The sequence below is a fragment of the Protopterus annectens genome, chromosome 12.part0 (assembly GCF_019279795.1).
Source record: "Protopterus annectens isolate FY-2018-M chromosome 12.part0, PAN1.0, whole genome shotgun sequence".
NCBI classification, from domain to species: domain Eukaryota; kingdom Metazoa; phylum Chordata; order Ceratodontiformes; family Protopteridae; genus Protopterus; species Protopterus annectens.
This window is the reverse complement of record NC_056746.1, coordinates 907,797,040-907,819,223: the sequence shown is the minus strand read 5'-3', so window position 1 is coordinate 907,819,223 and position 22,184 is coordinate 907,797,040. Positions and strand designations below refer to the sequence as shown.

General features: G+C 41.4%; 1 protein-coding gene across 1 annotated transcript in view; it reads left to right on the top strand.

The window, feature by feature from the left end:
- The window catches only part of B4GALT5 (beta-1,4-galactosyltransferase 5), a 202,923-nt gene extending 198,451 nt beyond the window's left edge, over positions 1–4,472 (top strand). Inside the window, exons 7-8 of the mRNA XM_044088972.1 lie at positions 2,643–2,775; positions 4,461–4,472. Of these exons, the coding sequence (XP_043944907.1) occupies positions 2,643–2,775; positions 4,461–4,472 (145 nt within the window). The remainder of the gene's footprint in view (positions 1–2,642; positions 2,776–4,460) is intronic.
- Positions 4,473–22,184: the final 17,712 nt, after the last annotated feature.

The following is a 22,184-nucleotide window of genomic DNA, read 5'->3' as shown; positions in this document are numbered from 1 at the left end:
GCCTTCCAATTTAACATGTAGCGTTTCACTACAGCACTAGCATTGTGTAGTACCCAGTTTTTCAGTCACCTGATTTGATCTATTTGGGTTCATGGAAAAATGGTACCCATCCCAGCATGCAAAGTGTGCAAGACAGAAACAATCCATGATAGGACATCAGTCGGTTTTAGGATACACACTCATGTATATGCACTTGAAAAGTTTGTAGCATCCACAGTTGTGCTACCCTTGTGGTTATTTTATGTATTCTTGAAGACATTTTCTTTAAAACATTTCTTTATGAAATGTTTCATTGTGTGACAGGTTTATGATGTCATGTGCTTTATAAAGCCATATCCTGATATTACAAAGAAACACTTCTCTGTATTTCTGTGAAAACAGTACAGCAGTCTCATAGCTTCATTAAGATGTTTATTTTATCTTAGGCATATATTATGTCAGCCTGCACACTTTCTACCTCTGGGATGTTGTAATAGCTTTGTTAATGCAGCCTTGGTTATGTGTTAGCCTTTTATTTGTTATGCACATTTGATTTAGTACACTGACAAGAATTTTGATTATATAGCTGGATCTGATGTTATCCAAGTCATCATTCATCACCATAGGGTCTAGGATCCGATATTGGATATGAGCCAGCAACATACTACAGATGGATCCAAGGCTCTAGCACCTCCCTCTCCCATGATGCCCTGTTGTACTCTAACCCCTAGATCTCGTTTGCCGTGTTTTATATGGAGAAGAGTTCCCCTGGCTCCGGCTAAGATAAGTGTGTTTATCCTAATTTCTTATAGTTTAAAATAGTTCTTAGGGTAGTTTAGTGTTGTTTAGTGATCTTTTATACTGTATTTCTTGTAGTACATTTAATTCCCAAGGTTTTGTAGAAAGTGCAACACCTGAGAACATCCCATATCCTCATTGTCCCTTTCTAGCTTCTTCAGGTGAGACCTGATGAAGGGGAACCATGGTTGAAGTATCCGCCATGGGTACTGGATCTCTGTCAGAATCTGATTTTCCATCCATCGGGGCTTATCCCAAATCTTCACACCCTTTGTCTAACCACATGGTTTCCTCCAGTTCCAGTGATTCTGAAACAATCCAGGCTAGCATCTCCCATTAAGCTATCATTCTAACCACCTAGAAACCTTGTACTAGAAAGATTTATTGCAGTAAGTGGAAAAGGTTCTCTATCTGGGCCAAGAGCAGGAATCTGGATCCCTTTTCTGTTTCAGTTTTAGGCATACTTTTGTTCTGGTCCTTCCTTTTCCAAGCAGGAGCAAGTTTCTCTATCATCGAGCTTCTGTTGGCAGCGATTTCTAACTTTCACGAGAACACTGAGTCTACTGTTTCATCTAGGCTTTGTAAAGCGTTTATGAACAGGGTTGTCATGCTTAGGCCACCGATTTAAAGATCCCTTGCCTCCCTGGGACCTTACATTGGTTTTGCAGTCTCTGACTAGGAGTCCTTGCGAGCCTGCTAGTTCTTGCGATTTCAAATTCCTGTCTTGGAAGACAGCCTTCCTGGTGGCTATTACCTCAGCTACGAGGGTCTCAGAACTGCAAGCTCTTACCATTACTTCCCCTTAAATGATTTTTCACAAGTCTCTCTTAGGACGAGCACCTCCTTCTTGTCCAAGATTGCTTCCGAATGTATTCTGAACCAATATATTCAACTACCAGTGTTCTTCACCAATTATTCCAATAAGGAGAGTACATTCTACAAACCTTGGATGTACCCTGACAATTACAATTCTACCTTCATAGGACCAAAGGTTTTTGTAAGTCACAGCAGCTGTTTGTGGCCTTTTCCCTCAATAGACGCGGTCCTCCAGTTTCTAAGGTCACTATCTCTAAATGGATCTCTAGCTGCATCAGCATTGTCTACGACCATAGCCATCTTGAGGTTCCAGGAAGAATCATGGCTCATTCTACGAGGTCTGTGACTACTTCAGCTTTTTTGGCCAGGCTTTTTATTGGTGACATTTGTGCTGCTGCCACTTGGTCTAATCCTCACAAGTTTATATTTCACTACAACATATATTTGATTTCTAGGAGCAGGGCTTCCTTTGTCTCTACTGTGCTCTGCAGTGTCTTTCTTTGAGGCCTCCCAAGATAAATGGTAACCGAGGATGCTGACTGTATGGTGATGAATGATGACATGGATAACATCAGATTGAGTTATGTACTTACCATAACTTGGCGTCTGTGTTATCCTACATCGTCATTCATCACATTTCTCCTGCCATCCCTCTACCTTGTGGATCATGGAGGAAGTTGGAGTATTTTCCTTCCAGTCTTGCAGGAGTAGTCCTTAGGAATACAACAGCAAACTCAGTCTGGGGATTCGAGGGAAGCAGGGCATCACGGGAGAGGGAGGAGCTAGAGCCTTGGATCCATCTGTAATATGTTGCCGGCTGGGATCCGATATCGGGTCCTAGACTCTGTGGTAATGAATGATGACGGAGGATAACACAGATGCCAAGTAATGGTATGTACATAACTCTTTTTAAACTGACAGACTAAAAAACACAGTATATGAAGCTTGGCTTTTGGTTCTTCCTTGAACTGTATCTTCTTCTCTAGAATGTAGAATATGTTGGTACTTTCATTAACTTAATGTCTGTTCTTTTTTAATCTGTTCAACAGGTATGCTTTGTTAAGACATTCGAAAGAAAGACAAGCCCTTGATGGTCTAAATAACTTAAAGTATTTTCCAACCATCACATACAGCAGTTTGTATAAAAATATAACTGTGAACTTGACACCGGAGCTGGCTCCGGTAAGTGACTATTGAACTGGAGCAACTAAAGACTGTTTTAGTTTGGGTTCTGCTCATACAAAATTAAATATTAGATATTATATTATTACAAAGAAAATAAAGCTGTGGCTGTCCTATGAAGGGCTATGTGGTCTTGAGGAAAGGCGGAAGACAGTTGAATCCTGCAAAATGGTGCAATGGAACAGCCATCAACAAGGCAGCTGATGTCTATGCAGAAGATCTGGAAAACCGATGCATCAAAGATTGCTGTCTTTGAGGATTGTTTCTCTTCTGCTTCTCCTTTTCTGTCTTCTGTTTGTTGTGTAATTGCCAAGAGGAGAAGCATGTCACAGAAACAGCACTGTTAGCACATTTGTTTTAAAGAAAAAACAGTGGACAGGTTCCACAGAGCATACCATACTGACTCAGTGACTGTGAACACCAAAAGCAATCAATCATTCAGGCACCAGCCTTCCCAATCATGAAGCAAGATCAAGTCATATCATTAAAAAGAATGAAAAAGCGCTGCTCTGTGCTCTTAATGCCTGCAAGAGGAGCTCTCTCTTTCCAACATGGAAATTGTACAGAAACAAAAACTGTGCTTGTCACCTGTTTTCCTTTTATTCTTTTCTTGTAACTCAAAGTTTACATTTCAAGTTGCTTGTCAAGTTAAAAGATGTAAATATACATACATATTCCATTTATGTGTACTGTCCTAAAAATGTGGTTATATTTTGTGTAGAACAAAGTATTTTATTCACAGCACTTTGGTAACTAGCCACCATTGTGGCTTATATGCCATAGCTTGAGCCCACAGAATGTATAGCACACTGCCAAGGGGAGGGGTAACCAAATGGAAGTTATTTTGCTGGAATTAGTGGCAGCATCATAATAATAATAAAAAAACTGTTGCAGATAAATAAGTGTTTTTGATGCTGACATTCACCATTACTAGGCATAATGTATGTGCCTTGTTCAAAAGCAGTTGAGAACTAGAAGTTTGCAGTGTAGTACTGAAGCTGAGCACGCCAGAGTATGATATAGAGTGCATAGGGCAGCTTATTCCTGCCACACTGTGCTTCTGAGTGCAAAACGTACTGTATTCCACCGAGATGTGTGGACATCTGGTTTCTGTTAGCAGTAATGGATTATTTCAGGCGTTTGGCTAACAGGAAGAGGCCCGACTGATGCAGTCTGTGCTGGACGAGTACTTTGATAGGAGTGTGTGCGTGTGTGTGTGTGTGTGTGTGTGTGTGTGTGTGTGTGTGTGTGTGTGTGTGTGTGTGTGTGTGTGTGTGTGTGTGAGAGATTGTATTTCACAGACTCTGTCCTTACCTATTCATTCTCCTGTATTGAGGCCTTGCCCTGGCTACACTGTGAGAAATAGCTGAAGAGGAAAAAAAATGCCTCCCACTGCATCAATGATTCTGAAATGTAACCACCACTCTTCTGCTGGTTGTTACTGTATTGTCATCTGCTCCATGCTGCATTCTTCAGTTATTCTCAGCAGCAGGACTCCTGACAAACTGTATGCGTTGTAGTGTTGCCAACTTTGTTCATATCTTTAATTGCGGGGCACCATACACCCCTTATTTATTTAGGTCATGAGGTGTTTTACTGTAATATGAAACACGTATTTGAAGTTTAGCACTCCTCTTAGCTTGTGTTTTACTGCATTTAAAACTGTGTTCTTTTTCTTCTTTCAGGCGGCAGGTTAAATGCCCAGGTTTTGTCTGTTTTGTTGCTGGGATGCGATTATGTAGCTCTCATTAGTTACACTAAATTGAATAGATGGCATTCACTAGTAATGTACAATTCTGTTTAGGAATGATTCTTTATTGCTGTTATATCGCATGTTAATTCTGCAAGCCCCACACAGTACACACTCCTCTTGGGGAGAAATATTCCCACTTGCAAGAGGTTTTTTTTTCTTTTTTCTTTAGAAGTCACAGTAATATCACTTATTTTTAATGAATGATGTGGGTTATATGACAGCATATTTTGGCTAACATATTTATTTTGATTTTATAAATGCATTATTCTGACTAGAATTTTATTTATTTTCTTTAAAATCAAAGCAGTTATATTTAAGTATTCAGGGAATAAAGGTAAAAATAACAAACAGTGCAGGAAAATGCAGTTACAAGTTTACATCAAAAAAGATGATTAAAATTTACCAAAAGCAGGTTCATATTTATTTCACAGTATGAAAAGAATAATAGCGGTGTCTGTCCTTTCCATCCCAATATAGTTCTCACATTTTTCGTTTTAGTGACTGTTGCACTGCTGTGTTGTTACTCCTTATATTTTGGTATGTTATGGGCTGTAGCGGTGCTTTACTGAAAAGTTAGCAATTTATTTTATTGTATTGAAACTGTGCATATACTGGAGATGTACACCTTGTTAACATTACTGCGTTTGACATTTCAATGATTTTATGACATTGCCTTATGTTTCATTATTTACTTGACTGATGTGTTTTTGGTTCCTTGGGCTAATGATCACCATATATAACCACTGTGGTTGTAAGGTAGCAGGCCCACCTTTGTAAGGAGAGGAACAGAGTTTAGTAGACATTGATGGTTTATGTTTTGTGATCCTTATCAGCATGTATGATAGGGCACTGATGTCCTTGAAGGTGCTGGTGGCCTTAATTTTTATGTTGAAATGTTGGATTTTCCTTTTATATTTTGTGTATTGAATTATATGTGTTTCTTGATGGAACACTATGTAAGTAATCCTAAACTCAGGTCCTAATACGTATGATGTGCAGCTTGGTTGAATTACTGTTTTATTTGCTGCTAATTCTGGATCTAATTGATTGTCCGCACTTACTAGTTTTCTCCTGTGCTGTCATTTGACCCCCCCCCCCTTTTCCTGGTTGTTTTGAGCCTTTCAAGACATTAACTTTTATATGTTCATGGTCAGTGTAGTTCATAAGAGCTTAATCCTGGCATTGTTTGTTAAAGTAAATGGGTGCAAATAAGTTTAGCTATTTTATTATTGATTAAATTGAGTTTTTTCATTCACTCCACATTGACTTTTATTCAGTTTATGCTATATTAAGCCATTTCCAATTTTTATTCTGGTTACTTGATGTGATAGCTACTTTGCATAGCCAAACTTTAGCTGAAGAAAAGTGAAATCTAATACAGAGTCCAGAAATCTGCTCCAGAAATGATGAGCTGCTGAACATATTCTGTTTACTTATGAAATGCAAGCTGAGTTGTGTCGTAGTCATCCCTAAAACGATTTCTCGGTCAGTAAAGGGGTATTTTAGTATTAATGGTAGAAGAATATGGATAATGTTGATAACCAGGTGTTGTAACCCCCAGTTACATTTATTTGGCTTTTGAAGATTTTTGGCTACCCTTCCTTTGCTGAGTTCCACTGTTTTTCATCTCTTGCCCTTGTATTAAAGCACATGACGGGGTTGTTTTAGAGCATACCATGTTCTTTTTTCCACCATCCGTAGTGCTTTGAGGTCCTCAGTTCCTGCACATGCACATTGTGGTGTGTTGCAACACACTGAGGACAGATCTTGCTTACCTTTTATTACCATTCCCTTGGCTTCTCTAGGAGCTGCTTTGCTGGCAGTACATACCTTTGCCAAGAAAAAAGTGTACCACCCATCAGGTATGTAATCTTTTCTCCTAGAGCTGTCCCTCCCGAACCACCTACTACAGTCAAAGCCATGTCACTACCTCTGCTGGTTTACCCTTAACCCCATCTCCCTACATTCAGGCCTGTTAAAACCCAATTAAATGTATTGCATGAGGATCTCCTGGTACAACCACTATATTAGTCAAGCATTCCAAAGTAACATTTTGTCTTGTATAAGTTGCATTGTAAATAAAACTAAATGTTTGCCATACAACCCACATGTGATATGTAAACCATTTCGCACTAGTGTTTCATCATTTATTAATCTCATTTATAACCATCGCTAGTCATTACGGTTAGTTTCCAATACAAATTGCAGATTTTAGTACATCTTAAAAGGAGTTTAGTGCCCTCCTTTTAACTTGTAAATATCAGTTGTAACTGAATTGTGTTCATTGTAACTGTTTGGAATGACTAAACACCCCTATTTGCTTTCTCTGTTGCAGTGCTTGTAGAAAAGCATTCTTGGCCAGTTGGGACTCTCCATCTTTATACATAAACACTTGGATAACATACCTTGTGGCTACTGAGTATGCAAGTATCATGACATCTCTCTGCCCATTCATGTTCCATTGGGTGTAGTTAGAATACATTCACAGCCAATGAAGTATGAAGGGTCTAACAGCTGAAGTGCACATACATAACATGTAGAATGGGAGCTCCCACACAATCAAAAACTCATTCTTAAGTTTGGTGCAACAGAAAGAGGAAATGAGGGGATGTATCTACTTTAAGTAAAATTCAGTTATGGCTGAGATGTACATATTTAGGGGGGATGCACAAAGCTCCATTAAAACCAAGTATATTAAAAGATCACACTGATTTTGCAGTTGGATAACCTAAAGAAACATCATACTGAGCTCTGTAGAAGCTCTTAAGTGTATGCCATGTGTCTCTTTTAAGCAAGTTGTATATAATGTGGTATGTGTAGCTGCTGAGGATAATACTAAATGCATGTCATGTTACAGTGTCTTTTCTATTGCAACTGCACATTGCGCAGAAGCTAAACTCCACTAGGTGACTTACAGACTGCTTTAGGTGATAACTGAAAATTGTCATAAATACTGAAGTTGTTTGGGCAGGAAATAAGCCATGCCAGTTGTAGTGGCTGTTGATATTTACATAAATCTGTATAAAAATGTAGTTCACTATGAACATCCCACTGTCATTGAAAATTGTAGCTTTGACCAATTTGTTAAAGCTTCTAAGTGCAGCATTACTGGTTGTAAAGTTGCCTACACTGTAAAATGCAGCTTTGAACATTTTGCTCTCATTGGCAGTGCCAAGTGAGAGGACCTGTAGGAAACCTCCTGAGTAGCAATACCATATCACTTGGATCCTTACTGCTGAATATGTACAGTGGCATGCATTTTCTGGTTGTTTTGAAAAAAACTTTTGATGTCAAGTCTAGCCTTATGTTCAGAAGGTGGAAGAAGTTTGTGAACATCCTGGAATAGACTTTGCACTGAAACGTTAATTTTTTTTTTCATTTTGCCCTTGTGTTTGTACGTTTTTGTATTGCTAATTTATGGATGATTTTTCAATAAAAATGTGTAAAATGCATCACAGTACAAATTGTTTTTGAAAGGAGTCTCTTCTTATGTAGTACTGGAAAAGGCTTAATGTGTTTTCAGTGTTTGTTCACTATTAGCTGTTTTGTAGAAATTGTGTTCAGAAAGATGTGAAATTTCAAAACTTAAAATAGTGACACAAACAAAATGTGGCAGAAAAATCACCTTACTTCTATAAAATAATATAGCAATAATTCATGACTGGGTGTGGGTAAATCAGCATTACACACATCCAGCCATGAGGTATTGCTATCATACAATGACATATTTAAGGAAAAAGTTACTTTTTCTTCGATAATGTTGTATAATGGTGCCATGCTGCTCTTCCACATTCTTCCCCAGTATCCTAGGTCTTTTTTGATGTACTGCACATGCATATGAGACTTGTGTTCCCACGCTTACACAGTACATTAGTGCTGTGTAAAGGAAGCAATGGAGAAAGGAAGATCTCTGTTTTTTTTTTTTTTTTAAAAATACAAAAAAAAAAAAAAATCAGGAAATTTGAAACATACGGGAGAGGTGGGACAGAGAAAATATAAAGATAATCAGGTGCACACACCTGATTATTCTTGTATTTTTCTCTGTCCCGTCTGTCTCATTCTTTTGAAATCTCCATTTTTTGTAAACTTTTTTTTTTTAAAACAATTAAAGAAAAGTAGAATTTCTGCAGCATATATTAATAAAAAAAATTCTGGGTGACTGGACTTTTTTCCATTGGTATATGCTCAGTTTGCAACGGGTACTCTGGTCGGACTGACCAATCAGCGAGCTTGTTTTGGAATGTTATTGGCCTGTCATTGTATAATAAAAATAATTCAGTGTTGTGTTTTGTATGCCATCATTTAGTCGTATTTCCCATTAATTCCGTATATCTCCCCAAAATGATAACTTTAATGCAGGGTTGTGGTCCTGCACCCGTTCCTGTATTATTATTTCACATCTGCTATTAAGATGATCATTGGAGTAGAAGGGAAAAGGCTGTGTGTGTGGCTTGTAACTTAACATTCTTGAGTCTGGAGAACAGATGAATTGGAATATGTTCTTCAGTGGAAGCATCTCCACTAGTGACAGTTTTAATCTTTGTGATCCCACTAGTGATATTGGGTAAGCCGGTCACCTAGTATAAGCCATCAGATACCCACTACTGCGACTCCGTAGGAGGCCAGTATGATGTCTGCTTCCCCGCATGTCTGACGAGACTAAGTAGAGAAAGTGTAACTTAGGGTAATATTTTCAGTAGGACCAGAGGGCATACTTCAAAGCCTTGTTGGCAAAGAGGTACCTGGAACTTTAATCAAGGTCCTTCAGAGTTCTGAACCGTTGTGTTTTGTTAGGGCAGATGTCATACCTAAGAGAAAGAAATCAAATATGTTTCTTTACTGTGATATGTCAGGAAAAGGAATGGCTTGAATTTCTAAAGCTTGTACAAGGTCATTTTTTTTGTCTGAAGCCTTCTTCCTTTCCTCTCCCCTCCATCCTTCACCCCCACCCCTTTGAAGAGGCAACATGAATCTTCATCTGAGGAGAAGGAGGAAGAACTGGATTCAGATGAGGATTCCTTAGCTTACTCATCTCGATAACTTGCTTCAGGCAATGAAAACACCATGTCAACTGACTCCCCTATAGAAAAGATTTTCTTTGGAGAGACTATTACTATGATGCAACATTTTGAATGGGAATCCAGACAAGTTAGTGATGTGCAGAAAAGTTAGTATGTCTTGCTTGACCTAGGGGCTCCAACATTTACACCAGTCACCCTGTTTTGAAGCCTTTCTTGATGCTTTTGCACCCACTTCTTCCCCTGATTCCTGTCCTCCAGGTCCCCAATAAAACCTGACCAGTTGTATAAGGTCCCTGAGGATGTCAAGATTTTGTACAAAAACTCTGTAGTAGACCCTTCCGTTTTTTTTTTTTTTGTTTGTTTTTTTGTTTTTGTTTTTATCTCCAGTGATAAGGTCACCAAGCTGTTACCTTCAGCTAATGTGTTGCCATTAGATATAGTATGGCCATGTACAGGTATGATAAAAACATCTAAACCTCTGTCACCTTAGCCTTTCATGCCCTAAACTATAAGACTCTGATGACAAAATGCTTTTTCTGTCTGTTCTAGGGAAATTAAAAAAAACTGTGGCTAATTGGATAAATTCTGAACATAAGTGCAAGTAGTAACCATCCTTAATTGAAGCTACAAAAGTAGAAAGTCATTTTGATAAAATGCAGCTATAATGCTGCATAGGCTTCCTCCAGGGCTGCAGTCATTGGCTTTATCTGCAGATTTTCTTGGTTTCGCCTCCAGTTCCTCCTGGAAGAAATTAAGGCCAAGCTTCACACCCATCCACCTTCATAGGGACCTTTTGTTTGGACCTACTGTACCTGAACTTTTCAAAACATAGCAGGAAATTGGTAAAATGCAATATTTTAAACAGATTTTCCACCTTCTGCCCCCAGATATGAAAAAAAAATTATCCATTCAAGCCTACTTCCTCTCTCCATATAGAGTAAAAGCCCATCCAGAAGGGCAGGAAACAGCCCAAGGAGAGATTTCAGGAAAACCTTCCAGAGAGTCTAGAGTCTGAAAAAAAATTTTTCCATTTAAGTTAGCTACAGTCTATCTTCTGCTTTTCCCTTCACTCATTAGTCCACCCTCCATCCAACAGATGATTTTTATCCATAATCCAACATTGTTACAAAATGTCTTGGAGTGAACTCTACTTATCAAGGAGTGTTCCTCTACTTCCAACCAATCAGGCCCACCTCATTCCACCTCTCATCCAGGACCTTCTGTCCCATTGGACTATAGAAGGTTTTCCATTTCTAGCCCTGGGAGAATGATTTTATTCAAGACTCTCCCCCTGGACTTCAGGGAGGGCACTTGGAAGCCCATACTAGATTTTTCTCTATTCAACACATGTCTTGGAAGTGCCAGCTTTAAAGATGCTTCCTTTATTCCATCCACAAGCCTACCATCTCTAGACTTGGATGATTCATACCTACACGTCTCCATCCATCTCACCTGCAGGAAATTCTTTAGGTTCTCTGCTTCTTCATCCCAGTTTCAGTCATCAAAAAGTGCCTTGTACCAGCCCTTGCCTTTTGCAGAAACCAGGGACCACAAATATTTTGTTACCTGGGCAATCTTCTCATCCATGCCCCCTTACTACTCCACCTCTGTTATACAGTTTTACTTCTGGAGAGACTAAGTTTCACTCTCAACTTCAAGATGTGTTCCCTCTAATCCTCTCCCAGCATCTCTTCTTGCTAGCTAAAGATCTCTCAGTGACCGTCTTTCTCCCTCCAGAGAAAGTCCTATTCCTGACCAGCTACTTCCAGTCCCTGAGTTTGACTTCATCATGAGAAATCCTAAGAACTCTAGGCTACATGGCAGCCACAGTACCTATGATGTCCTTTGCCAGACTACACGAGAAAGATCCAGTGGCAGTTGAAGTCCTTTGGTCTCAGCACTGCCACCCACTGGATGTCCATGATCCTCTCCTGCCCTTTCTGAAGAAAGAGTTGTGTTGAGTTTCTCAAATCCAACTCTTTCGAGGGCTAACATTCCACCCACCCACTTCCATTCAGGACATCTACACAGATTCATTGGATCTGGCTTTGGAGTACATGGACATGTTTCACAACTTTTCAAGGCCTGTGGCCATCAAAGGAGATAAGGGAACCCATCAATATGAAGGAAGTGAATATCTTTATCAAAGTCTTACAGGCATTTTCATACATCTGGAAACTATACCTCCTCAGGATTTTCATAGACAGCACCATGGTCATGTGATACAAGAAATGGGGGGGGGGGCAAAGTCCTATCAGCTGTGCTGGCTAGCTGTAATGGCATGAAATCATGCAATAAAAGCAAATCTGACCCCTACAGGCCATATACATTCTATCAGCAGAAAGTGTTCTTGCAGACTCACTAAGCAGGTCCCTGGAAGGCCCTCACAAATGGATTTTAAACAGGGAGATTTTCCTGGACATAGCTCACAAATGAGGTATCCCTAAAGTAGACCTGTTTGCTTCCTCTCAGAACACACAGCTCAAGCTGTGTTGCTCCAGGTCCACTTGTTTTCATGCCTTGAGAATGGACAACATGCCCTTCCATTGGGGGGAAGAGTTCCTCTATGCTTTTCCTCCCTCCCACTAACCTCAGAAGTCCTTCTGAACATCCAAAGGCAAAAATCATGCTAGTGGCTCCATTTTAGCCCTGGCAATATTGGTTCCCCCTTCTCTATATAGCCAGTGGCCAGCACTACAAGTTACCTCACTAAGTGGACTTCTCTCACATAGAAAAAGGTTTCTCTGATGCATTGCAGTCTGCAGTCCCTCAACCTGGCTCTCCTGGTGATAGAATTTGATCCCTTTTAGATAATCATTTTCAGAGGACATGGTCTAGGCAGTGAGAAAACATACAACTAGAAAGCCTATTACTAGAAAATCGTACATCTCCATGTGGAAAAGATTTTCCATCTGGTGCCTTAAGAATAGGGACACTTTTGGGTGAAGATTCCACTTATTTTCTCTCAGTTGTGTAGTTACTAAAAAGTGGACTAGCCTGTTCCACCATTAAGGCAGACCTGTCTGCTGTCTCTGCCTGCATGCCTTTAAACTCTCCTCTGTACTCAGAATTGAGGGCAAACAATTTTAAAAGGCATTCTTAACTGAACTCACCTAAGGAGGCCAGTTCTGACCCCTGGGATCTGAACTTTGTCTTGGAAAAACTTGCTGTAGCACCTTTTGAGTTAGCAGCCACTGCTTGCTTGAAATTCTGTACCTGGAAATTGTTCTGGTTGCTCACACCTCTGTCAGGAGAGTTTCAGAGCTTCAGGCCCTTATGACCATTGCACCTTTCGTCTTCCGTAAGGATAGGGTCTTCTTAAGGTATATGTTGTATGCAAAAGGTAGAAAATGAATTGCCCCTCAGCCAGACCATCCTTTTGTCTGTATTATTTCCTAACTCACAAATCAAGGGGAAAAAGACTTCTCTATTACCTGAATGTGCACTGACAGTTAAAATTCTACATGGACAGGCCAAAATTTTTCAGGAAAGCAGACCAGCTTTGTCACCTTCCATGAGAATAAGTTGGGCAATCCTGTTTTCAAACAGACCATTTCCAACTGACATAGCAGAGCTATTTATTTTCCTCTCCCAGAAAATCCCACTCAAACCCCACTCTTCCTTCCTGGAAAAATATCAGGAAGATTCTCCTTGTTCTTGACTCATTGGGATAAAATTACTGTAGTGTGAGTTCTAGAATAATAAGACTGGCTTATAATGTGCAATCCACAAAGATCCCCAAGTTTTCAGGGGCAGTCTCCCAATGCCAAAACAACAGCTGCATCTGGGTTTTATTCAGGTACCAAGTCTCATATCTCAAGGGTCTATAGAACCAGTACCAGAAAGAGAAGCAGGGACAGGGTTTTACTCCAGACCATTTCATGTCCGAAGGAAAAAACTTGGAGACTCTTTCTGGACTTAACAAACTAAACAAATTCCTTTTGGATCCAAATTTTAAAATGTTGACCTTGCAGGATCTTTCCGGGGACATTCATGGTAAACCTGGATTTAAAGAATGCCTACCTTCACATACCCATAGATTAGGGACACGGATAGTTTCTACACTTCAAGTTGAGGGGACCTTATTTCCAGTTGTGTGCCTTACCCTTTGGCTTTTCTACTTAGCTCAGTCTTAACAAAATGTCTGGCTGCAGCAATTGCCTTTTGTGAGACAAAGGGTGACCATATCTACCCCTGTCTAGATGACTGATGCTAGCCACCTATCTTCAAGCAATCAACAGGTTGATCCAAATAACTATGGGCAGCTGCCAGAAGTTAAGGCTATTCCTAAATCTGCACAAGTCCCATCTCAGCCCCTCCTGTCGGGTTATCTTCCTGAGGAAAAATTAAGATTTCATAGAGCAAAAAGCCTTCTTTCATCAGGAGAAAATTCTGCCCCTGTCTCAGTATTTGTACAATGTAGCCAATCTCCACATCAAGGAATTCATTTCCCTTCTAGGCTACATAGCTTCTTGCATCTTGATGGTTCCCCTTGCCAAGCTCCACTTGAGGAAGGTTCAGTGGTACCCAAAGAATTGTTCTCGTTGTCGCCATTCCCAGCAAACATGCTGTCTTTCTTCCTCGCATAAAGTAAAAGCTTCTGTGATAGATGAACAACATACAGCTAAGGAAAGGAGTCCCCTTCCACTTGAAGAGATATCCCCATGTGCTAACTGCAGACACATCCGACACTTCCTGGGGTGCTCAGTGAGGGGGATAGAAGGTACAGGCTATGTGAGGAAAAACAAATGCAAACAAACATATAAATGTAAAAGAAATTATTTCAATGCTATGGTCTTTGACAGTATTCAGACACAGCTGGAACTCTGGCCCCATAATGATATAAACAGATAACTCCTAGAAATGTATTGCATCAACAAAGGAGGAAGCACTCATTCCTAGCTGGGCAGATGTAGAAAGCGTAATAACTGGGCTTTGCTCCCGTAGCTTGATAACTTCCAGGACAGGGCAAAAGCTTGGTATATCACCTAAGCAAGTCCTTTCTGTAACCAAACAAGTGGATGTTGAGAGGAAGTACTCTTCAACCTGGTAAAAAAAAATGGAGTGTGCCAGAAATAGACTTTTTAGATTTGTCACTGAGCAGACAGCTCAGAAAATTCTACACAATGGCTCTGCACATACACAAGAGCCTAGAGGACAGATGCAGTCCCCTTCCCATGGACATGTTGATTTCTTTATGCTTTTCCTCCCTTGCCCCTCATAGAAAATCAGGGAGTATGCACCCACAGTGATTTTTTTTATACGTCTTTATAATGGCCCAAACAGCACTGATCCTCACTCCTGAGCGTAATCAGAGAGAAACCACTGATGTCCTTCTATTCCCATGTTGCAGTATTCTTACTGTGGGATCCTCTGCCTCGGATGACCTGAACGTCGGCTCCTATACAGAAGCTTTCAGCCTGGCTGCTGTTGGTGTGTGGGACATTACACACAGGACCTTAAACCAGGGACCTTAAATGTGATGTCTGCATGCACAGACCTCAGAACTTTTCTGCCACAGTTGAACATCAGTTTGATCGCATTGCTCCTCTCTATCAAGACATCTAAAGCTAAGTACCCCAGTCGGAATTTCTTATATTAATTGCTTGAGCTTGGTTTGCTGGTTTTACTTTAGCTGATGTCCACTAAGAAGGGTAAATGCAGATGCGGGCATCAAATTCCGCATATGGACACTCATGACCTATGTGTCTTTTGGCCGGCGACCATATCTCCTGCCCCATCTGCCAATCCTTCGTCCCTACAACTCTTAGAAGACATTTGACTGCTGTTAACCTGTACTTAGAAAATCAAAGGCTTAAGAAGCTAGCCCTTAGGATGGATCCAGAATCAGCTGACCCAGTGGAACCACAAAGAAAAAGGGCAAAGTTTCACAGCCTATTACCGCTGCCTCTCCATTTTCTGATGCCCTGCCAACTGCCAATTTAGGGGTTGCGGGACATCTGCTAAAGCAGTCTGCTTCTGCGGCTCCCCTCGAGGAAGCCATTTCAGAAGCGCTGACTGGCACATCCACAAAGATGTCTCATACATCGGTTATTTTCTAAGTCAAGGGGGATCCTGGCTCCACCAGCCGCCCTTCTGGATCTCAGGAATCCGAGCCCCCTTATTTGGTAAGGCCCCGGAATCAAGGCCTATGGTGTCTCCCAAAACTACTCATTTAAAGAGAAGACAAAAAACTTATCTACCCCTCTTGAAGGACAACCGGACTTGGCAGTCTTCTACTCAGTCCCTGATTCAGGCCTTCATGGCCAGTAGGTCTACAACTTCCTCAGCCACCTCTATTCCAATGCTCAGCCAAGGCCTACTTCTCCTACCTCACTCCTTCCTTCTATTCCCCAGAAAGAAGAAGAGGCTCTCTCTTCTTGCTCTGAGAAGTTTATCACCTACTAATAGCCTCCCCCTGGAATATTACTGTACAGATGAGGATTCTGTTGAAGGAGATTCCCCTCCAGAGGATATAACATTTGGTGAAACTATCACCAAGATGTAAGAATACTTTACTTTCCAAATGACAGAAACTCAAGAAAGATACTTTGAGTTGTTGCAGGTTAAATCACCCTTCTCAAAAGCCATTCGTCCAGTGATCCCTGCATACTTGATACATTTGCTATTTGCTCTAAGAACCCTGACTCTCAGCCACCTGCCCCAAAGAGACCAGACCATTTCTGTAAGGTGCCTGATGACCAAAAATTCCTAGTAAAACCCCCCCTCAGGTGGACCCTGCTGTTACAGCTGTGGTCACAGATAGACAATCTAGACTGCTCCATTCTTCATCTCTTTTACCTTCAGATAAAGACAGTAAAATTATGGATAGGCTGGGCAAGAAGACTTGCACCTCTTCCACCCTGGCCTTCAGAGCAATTAACTGTCAAACACATATTATGAAATATGCCTTGGACTTGGTATCCCAAGCGTCTACACTTCTGAACTCCCTGCCTGACTCTCCTAACAAAACTGAAGTAGCATCTAAGCTATCCCTGGCATACCAGGTGGCCAGGCACTCCATTAGATGCAGTTATGATGCAGCAGAGGCCTCTGCTAGATCAGCTGCAATGGCATCAGTTCTGCATAGATACTCCTGGCTTAGGCTACAACCACTGCCAGAAGATTTTAAGTTCAAAATCCTAGATGCTTTTCTTGATCATAACCTTCTGTTTGGTAAGAAGTCTGCAGAGCTATTTAAAAATCTACAGCAGAAGAGCAAAGAGCTGCAAGATATTAAACACCTACTGGTATCTCCTATACCTAAGTACTATATTTTATTTTTTTATTTATTTATTTTACATTTGTTTGCCAGGATAGTCTGACTGGGCTAGTAGCCCAGTTTCATCAGAGTCCTGGGAAGAAAATCTCCAAGTTAGTTACATAAGTAGTAAATTAATATACAAAGGTAAATATCCAACATTTCACATATATTATAGAAAATAACAGGAGATGTTGGTATGTTGTAGTATAAGCTAAACAATGATATCTAATATTACACATTTTACAGAACACTAGGTACATTTCTTCATCATGTAGCAACTAAGGAAAAACAGAACAGCTAAGAAATGATTATGTGATTGTATATGCACAGTTGTAGGAAGTGAAAGTGGAAAGAAGGAGATTATCCAGGGGTGATACAGGTGCAGAGCCAGTTACTGAAGAGGTGTTCTTTGAGTTATTGCTTAAATTTGATGTTGGTAGGGGTGGTGAGTATGTTTTGTGGAATTGAGTTCCAGATTTTGGCAATGTGATTAGCAAATAGTCACCAAAAAAGTTATTAGATTTGTGGGTTTTTTAGTGATGGGCAGGCATCTGGATTATATATGATGTTATGGGCAACTGTCAGTTGGTTAAGTGATAGAAGATGATGTATTTCTACCCAGTGCAGATGTTTTAGGGCGGTGCAATGGTGAGCTCTATTAGGAAGATATCCTGCCAAAAGATCCTTTGTTGGAAGGGCTCCCTGCATGACCACCCCTTCTACCAGGCATAGGAAAGGGGCTAGGAGACAACCCTCTTCTAGGACTACCTCTTCTCAGCCAGTCCAAAGACTGTCCTTTCAGGACAGAAATAATGGCAACAGTGTGCGACTGCCTTGACCCATCTCCCCCTGTCTTCCTGTCTCTCTCATTGTCTGCCTCTTTGGAAAGAAATCACCACAGACTGCTGGGTGCTGGCAATAGTGTAAAAAGGATATTTCCTTTCCTGGCAGGAAAAGCCCACCCCACAGGGCATTCCTTTTCCACCCAAAAATCAGCTTCACCTTATTCCCCACATTATCCAGGATCTACAGACACATGGCACCATAGAACCCATCCCATCAGGACAAGAAGGAAAACGTTTTTACTCCAGACTTCCTAGTTCCAAAAAAGGATGGACCATGGAGACCAATCCTGTACTTATCCATTCTAAATCTTTTTCTAAAAGTCCCCTCTTTCAAAATGCTGTCCCTACAGACACTGCTTCCACTATTGCCACCACAAATATTCATGGCCACTTTGGACCTGAAGGAGGCTTACCTCCACATCCCCATACACACAAACCGCAAGAAATATTTATGCTGTGCTGGGCCTTGCTCTCATTTTCAGTTCATTGCCCTGCTGTTTGGCTTGTCCACTGCACCAAGGGTTTTCACCAAATGCCTAGCTCCTGCCATAGCCTTCTGCAGGACCAAGGGAATACAGATCTATCCCTGCCTAGATGATATTCTAATTCTTGCAGAAAAAGAAGAGACCCTCAAAAATTATCTCCAGTTCTCTATGTCCCTCCTTCAGAGACTAGGTTTCACACTGAATCTCCCAAAGTCATCCCTATCCCCAGAACAAGACAAGGTCTTGGGTTGCAGGATTCGGACAGACCTAATGAAAGCATTTTTACCCCAAGACAAAGTAATCTCCCTGGGAAACCACTTCCAGGACTTCCTCCAGATAGACCAGCTGTCAGCAAAACAGTTTATGTGCCTTCCGGGTCTTATGGCAGCCACCATCCCTATGCTTCGCCCTAGCCAGGAGGCACATGAGGAAGCTGCAATCGTATTTAAAGAATGTATGGTCTCAGCACAGCCATCCTCTAGACTTCCAAATACCCTACCTACCTTGTCTTCAAACAGAACTAAGATGGTGAATACAACAGGTTCAAAGGAATCCAGGACTACCCCTCCTACCCCCCACACCAGCTCAACATATGCACACAGGTGCCTCTGATCTGGGCTGGGGGGCTACCATGAAGGGACTCGAGGTACAAGCACCTTGGTAGGCATCCCTCTTGCGGAAACATATCAACATCAGGGAAATGACAGCGGTTCATGTAGCCCTGAAGGCTTTTCTTCCTGTCCTTCAGCCAGGCCCTCTGCTGATCTTCACGGACAACACCACTGTCATGTGGTACATCAACAAATGGGGGGGGGGGGACCAGGTCCTACCTTCTATGCAGACTGGCAATGCAAATTTGGGAATTAGCCTCACAGAACAACTTCTGTCTGCAGGCAACATACATCCCTTCCCAAGACAATCTTCATGCAGATGCTCTAAGCAGGTCCTTCTGTCTCTACATCACGAATAGATGTTACACAGGGAAGTTTTCCTAGATATAGACACTGATGGGGTACATCACATATTGATCTGTTTGCCTCCCCCCAGAACAGACAACTGAGAAAATTCTCTACCAAACACCACTCTCCCCTAGCTTGGAGAGTGGACGCTTTCACCTACCCATGGAAGGGACGGTTTCTCTATGCCTTTCCCCCTTCCCTCTCATTTAGAAAGTCCTCCTAAAGATCAGGAGAGACATGCCAAAAATCTTGCTGGTGACTCCATACTGGCCAAGCCAGCACTGGTTCCCCCTTCTACAATCCCTCGCCAAGGGCAGTCACCACAAATTACCTCACAAGGTGGACCTACTCACACAACAGAAGGAAACTCTCATTCATCCACACCTTGAGATGCTGAGCCTTACACTGTGGGTGATAAACTTCTAGTACCCTTCAGACACCGCTACACTGAGGATGTGTTGTCTATCCTGCAGGAAGCCAGGAAACCCAATACAAGGAGATCCCACTTCTCTAAATAGGAGAGATTCTCCAAATAGTGTCTCCAAAGACATAAGGACCCCCTTTTGGCAGATGTCCCTTTAGTCTTAACCTGTGTGTGTGAGCTGATTAAAGCTGATCTTTCATACTCTTCAGTGAAAGTGCACTTCTCTGCCATCTCTGCCTGCCTACTTCTGGAACCTCCCTTACTCTCCAGGTTTGATGTTAGTGTTCTTAAAAGGGGTCTTACACATAAGACCACCCAGAAGGCCTACACCACCACCCTGGGACCTAAATTATATCCTGGAGAAACTTACGCTGATTGCATTTGAACCTTCCACTTCTGCATCCCTGCAGATGTGCACATGGAAAACAGATTTGCTGGTAGCCATCACTTCAGCAAGAAGAGTCTCAGAGTTACAGGCACTTGTGGCATGACCTCCTTACACTACCTTCCATAAGGACAGGGTGACCCTGCACACCTACCTCTCCTTCATGCCCAAAGTGGTCAATTAGCTATCACTAAATCAGTCCATTCACCTACCAACTTTCTTCTACTCTCCCCAGAATGACAGTGAGAGAAAACTACACTCCCTGGATGTTCACAGACCATTAAGATTTTATCTTGACAAAACCAAGTCCATCAGAACATCAAATCAACTTTTTGTTTCCTTCCATCCCAGAGCCCAGGGCAAGGCAGACTATTTCCTGTTGGATCAGGAAAGCTATATGTTTCTGCTACTCATACCATGGAAAAGACCTAATCAGGGGATCAGGGCTCATCCTACTAGAGCAGTAGCTTCCTCCAAAGCCTTCTTCAAATGCCTAGACACAGCTACCATCCTTGAGGCAGCCACCTGGTCCACCTTCACCAAACATTACATACTGGCTCATATCTCCAGAGCCAGTGCAGGTTTCACAAGGGCAATCCTGCAAGGACTTCTGGAATCTGCTACCTCTACCTCCACCCTACCTCTACCTCCACCCTTCCTCCTTCCTGAGCTGTGGTACTCTCCCACAGTAAGAATACTGCAACATGATAATAGAAGGACATCGAATAGTTGTGTAAAATCTTACCATAACCATAGATGTCCTTCTCTTCCATGTTGCAGTATTCCTTCTCTCCCTCCTGACCCCCTAGTTTCATATCTTCAGGTCTGTGGGCCTTCACAGAGCCCCTACCAGCACTAGGTTCATTTTTGGATAGTGTGTGGCATTCCACCAGTCTGAATGACATCTTTTGGTTTCTCCTAGGCTACTGTATGACTGGGCAGATAGTTCTGAAGTCTGTGTGTGCAGACGTCACATTTAAGGTCCCTGGTTTATGGCCCTACGTGTGACGTCCCGTGCACCAACAGCAACCAGGCTGAAAGCTTTTGTATTGGAGCCGACATTTGGGTTGCCTGAGGCAGAGGATCCCACAGTAAGAATGGTTAAGATTTTTCACAACTATTTTTTATTTCTGCAAAAGATAGACCTTTTGACTCTCAGTAAAGACTCCATCATACACCCTAACTTGAAAAACTTGAAACTGACAGGACTGATGACCTACTTTTCACCCCCTTCCAGGCACATGTTTTCTTAAGACATTGTACACATTCTGGAAACCTAGCACCAGAAAATCTTGCACAGCAAAGTGGAGGAGGTTCTTTTACTGGTTCTAAATCAGAGGACAGCACTCCCACCAAGCTCAATTGTCAGTGGTCCATAGCTTCCTCCCTGACTTATTTAAACAAGGTTTAGCTTCCATTAAAGTCCATGCTTCTGTAATTTTTGCCTGTCTCCCCATAACTGTCTGGCTTACTCCCAGATGCTCATGAAGCAGTTCCTAAAAGGAATGTGCCATTTTTGGTCACCAAAGTATGAGGTGTCAACCCACCTTCACCCCAACCTCCTGAGAGCAGAAATTTGTATTGGAAACACCTGCCCTACAACCATCTGAACCAGCTGCCTTGGCTACTGGCAGGAAGCTGGTATGAAAGACTGCTGCTGGCAGCCTTGATGCACATCAGAACTGCAAGCATTAATATGTTGAGAGCCCCTTCTTTTTTTTTCACAAAATAATAAAGTCTCACTGGTAGACCAGTCATACATTTATGCCTAAAATGGTGACTGACCTATCCCTGAACTGGGTTATGCATTTACCAGTGTTCTAACCATGTCTACAAAAATGGGAAAATTAATTCTTCACTTTGTTGATGTGCATAAGCAGCTCAGGTTTCATTTTAACAAATATAAACAAATAAGGACACTAAGCTGGCTCAAGCAGGAAACAAAATACACTAAGATTCAAAAGACGAGCCAGCCAAGTGGAAGGCAGCAAAAAACTATAATAAAATAACTCAATGAAATAAAACATTAAAAACATACAGAGTAAAGAATTTTTGGTAATGATACCATTTTTATTAATTGTAATCTGTCTTCAAAGTACAGACTGATTTTGTTCCATTTTGTGATATGAATATTTATGGTGTCTATGATATTATTGTAGTTAATATTTAATATTTCTTCTATGCTAAGGTAATACCTAGGTAATTTAAAGTGTGTACCTGTTTACCAATTATATGATTTTCATCCACTAAGATTTTATTCTTTTTATTCAACA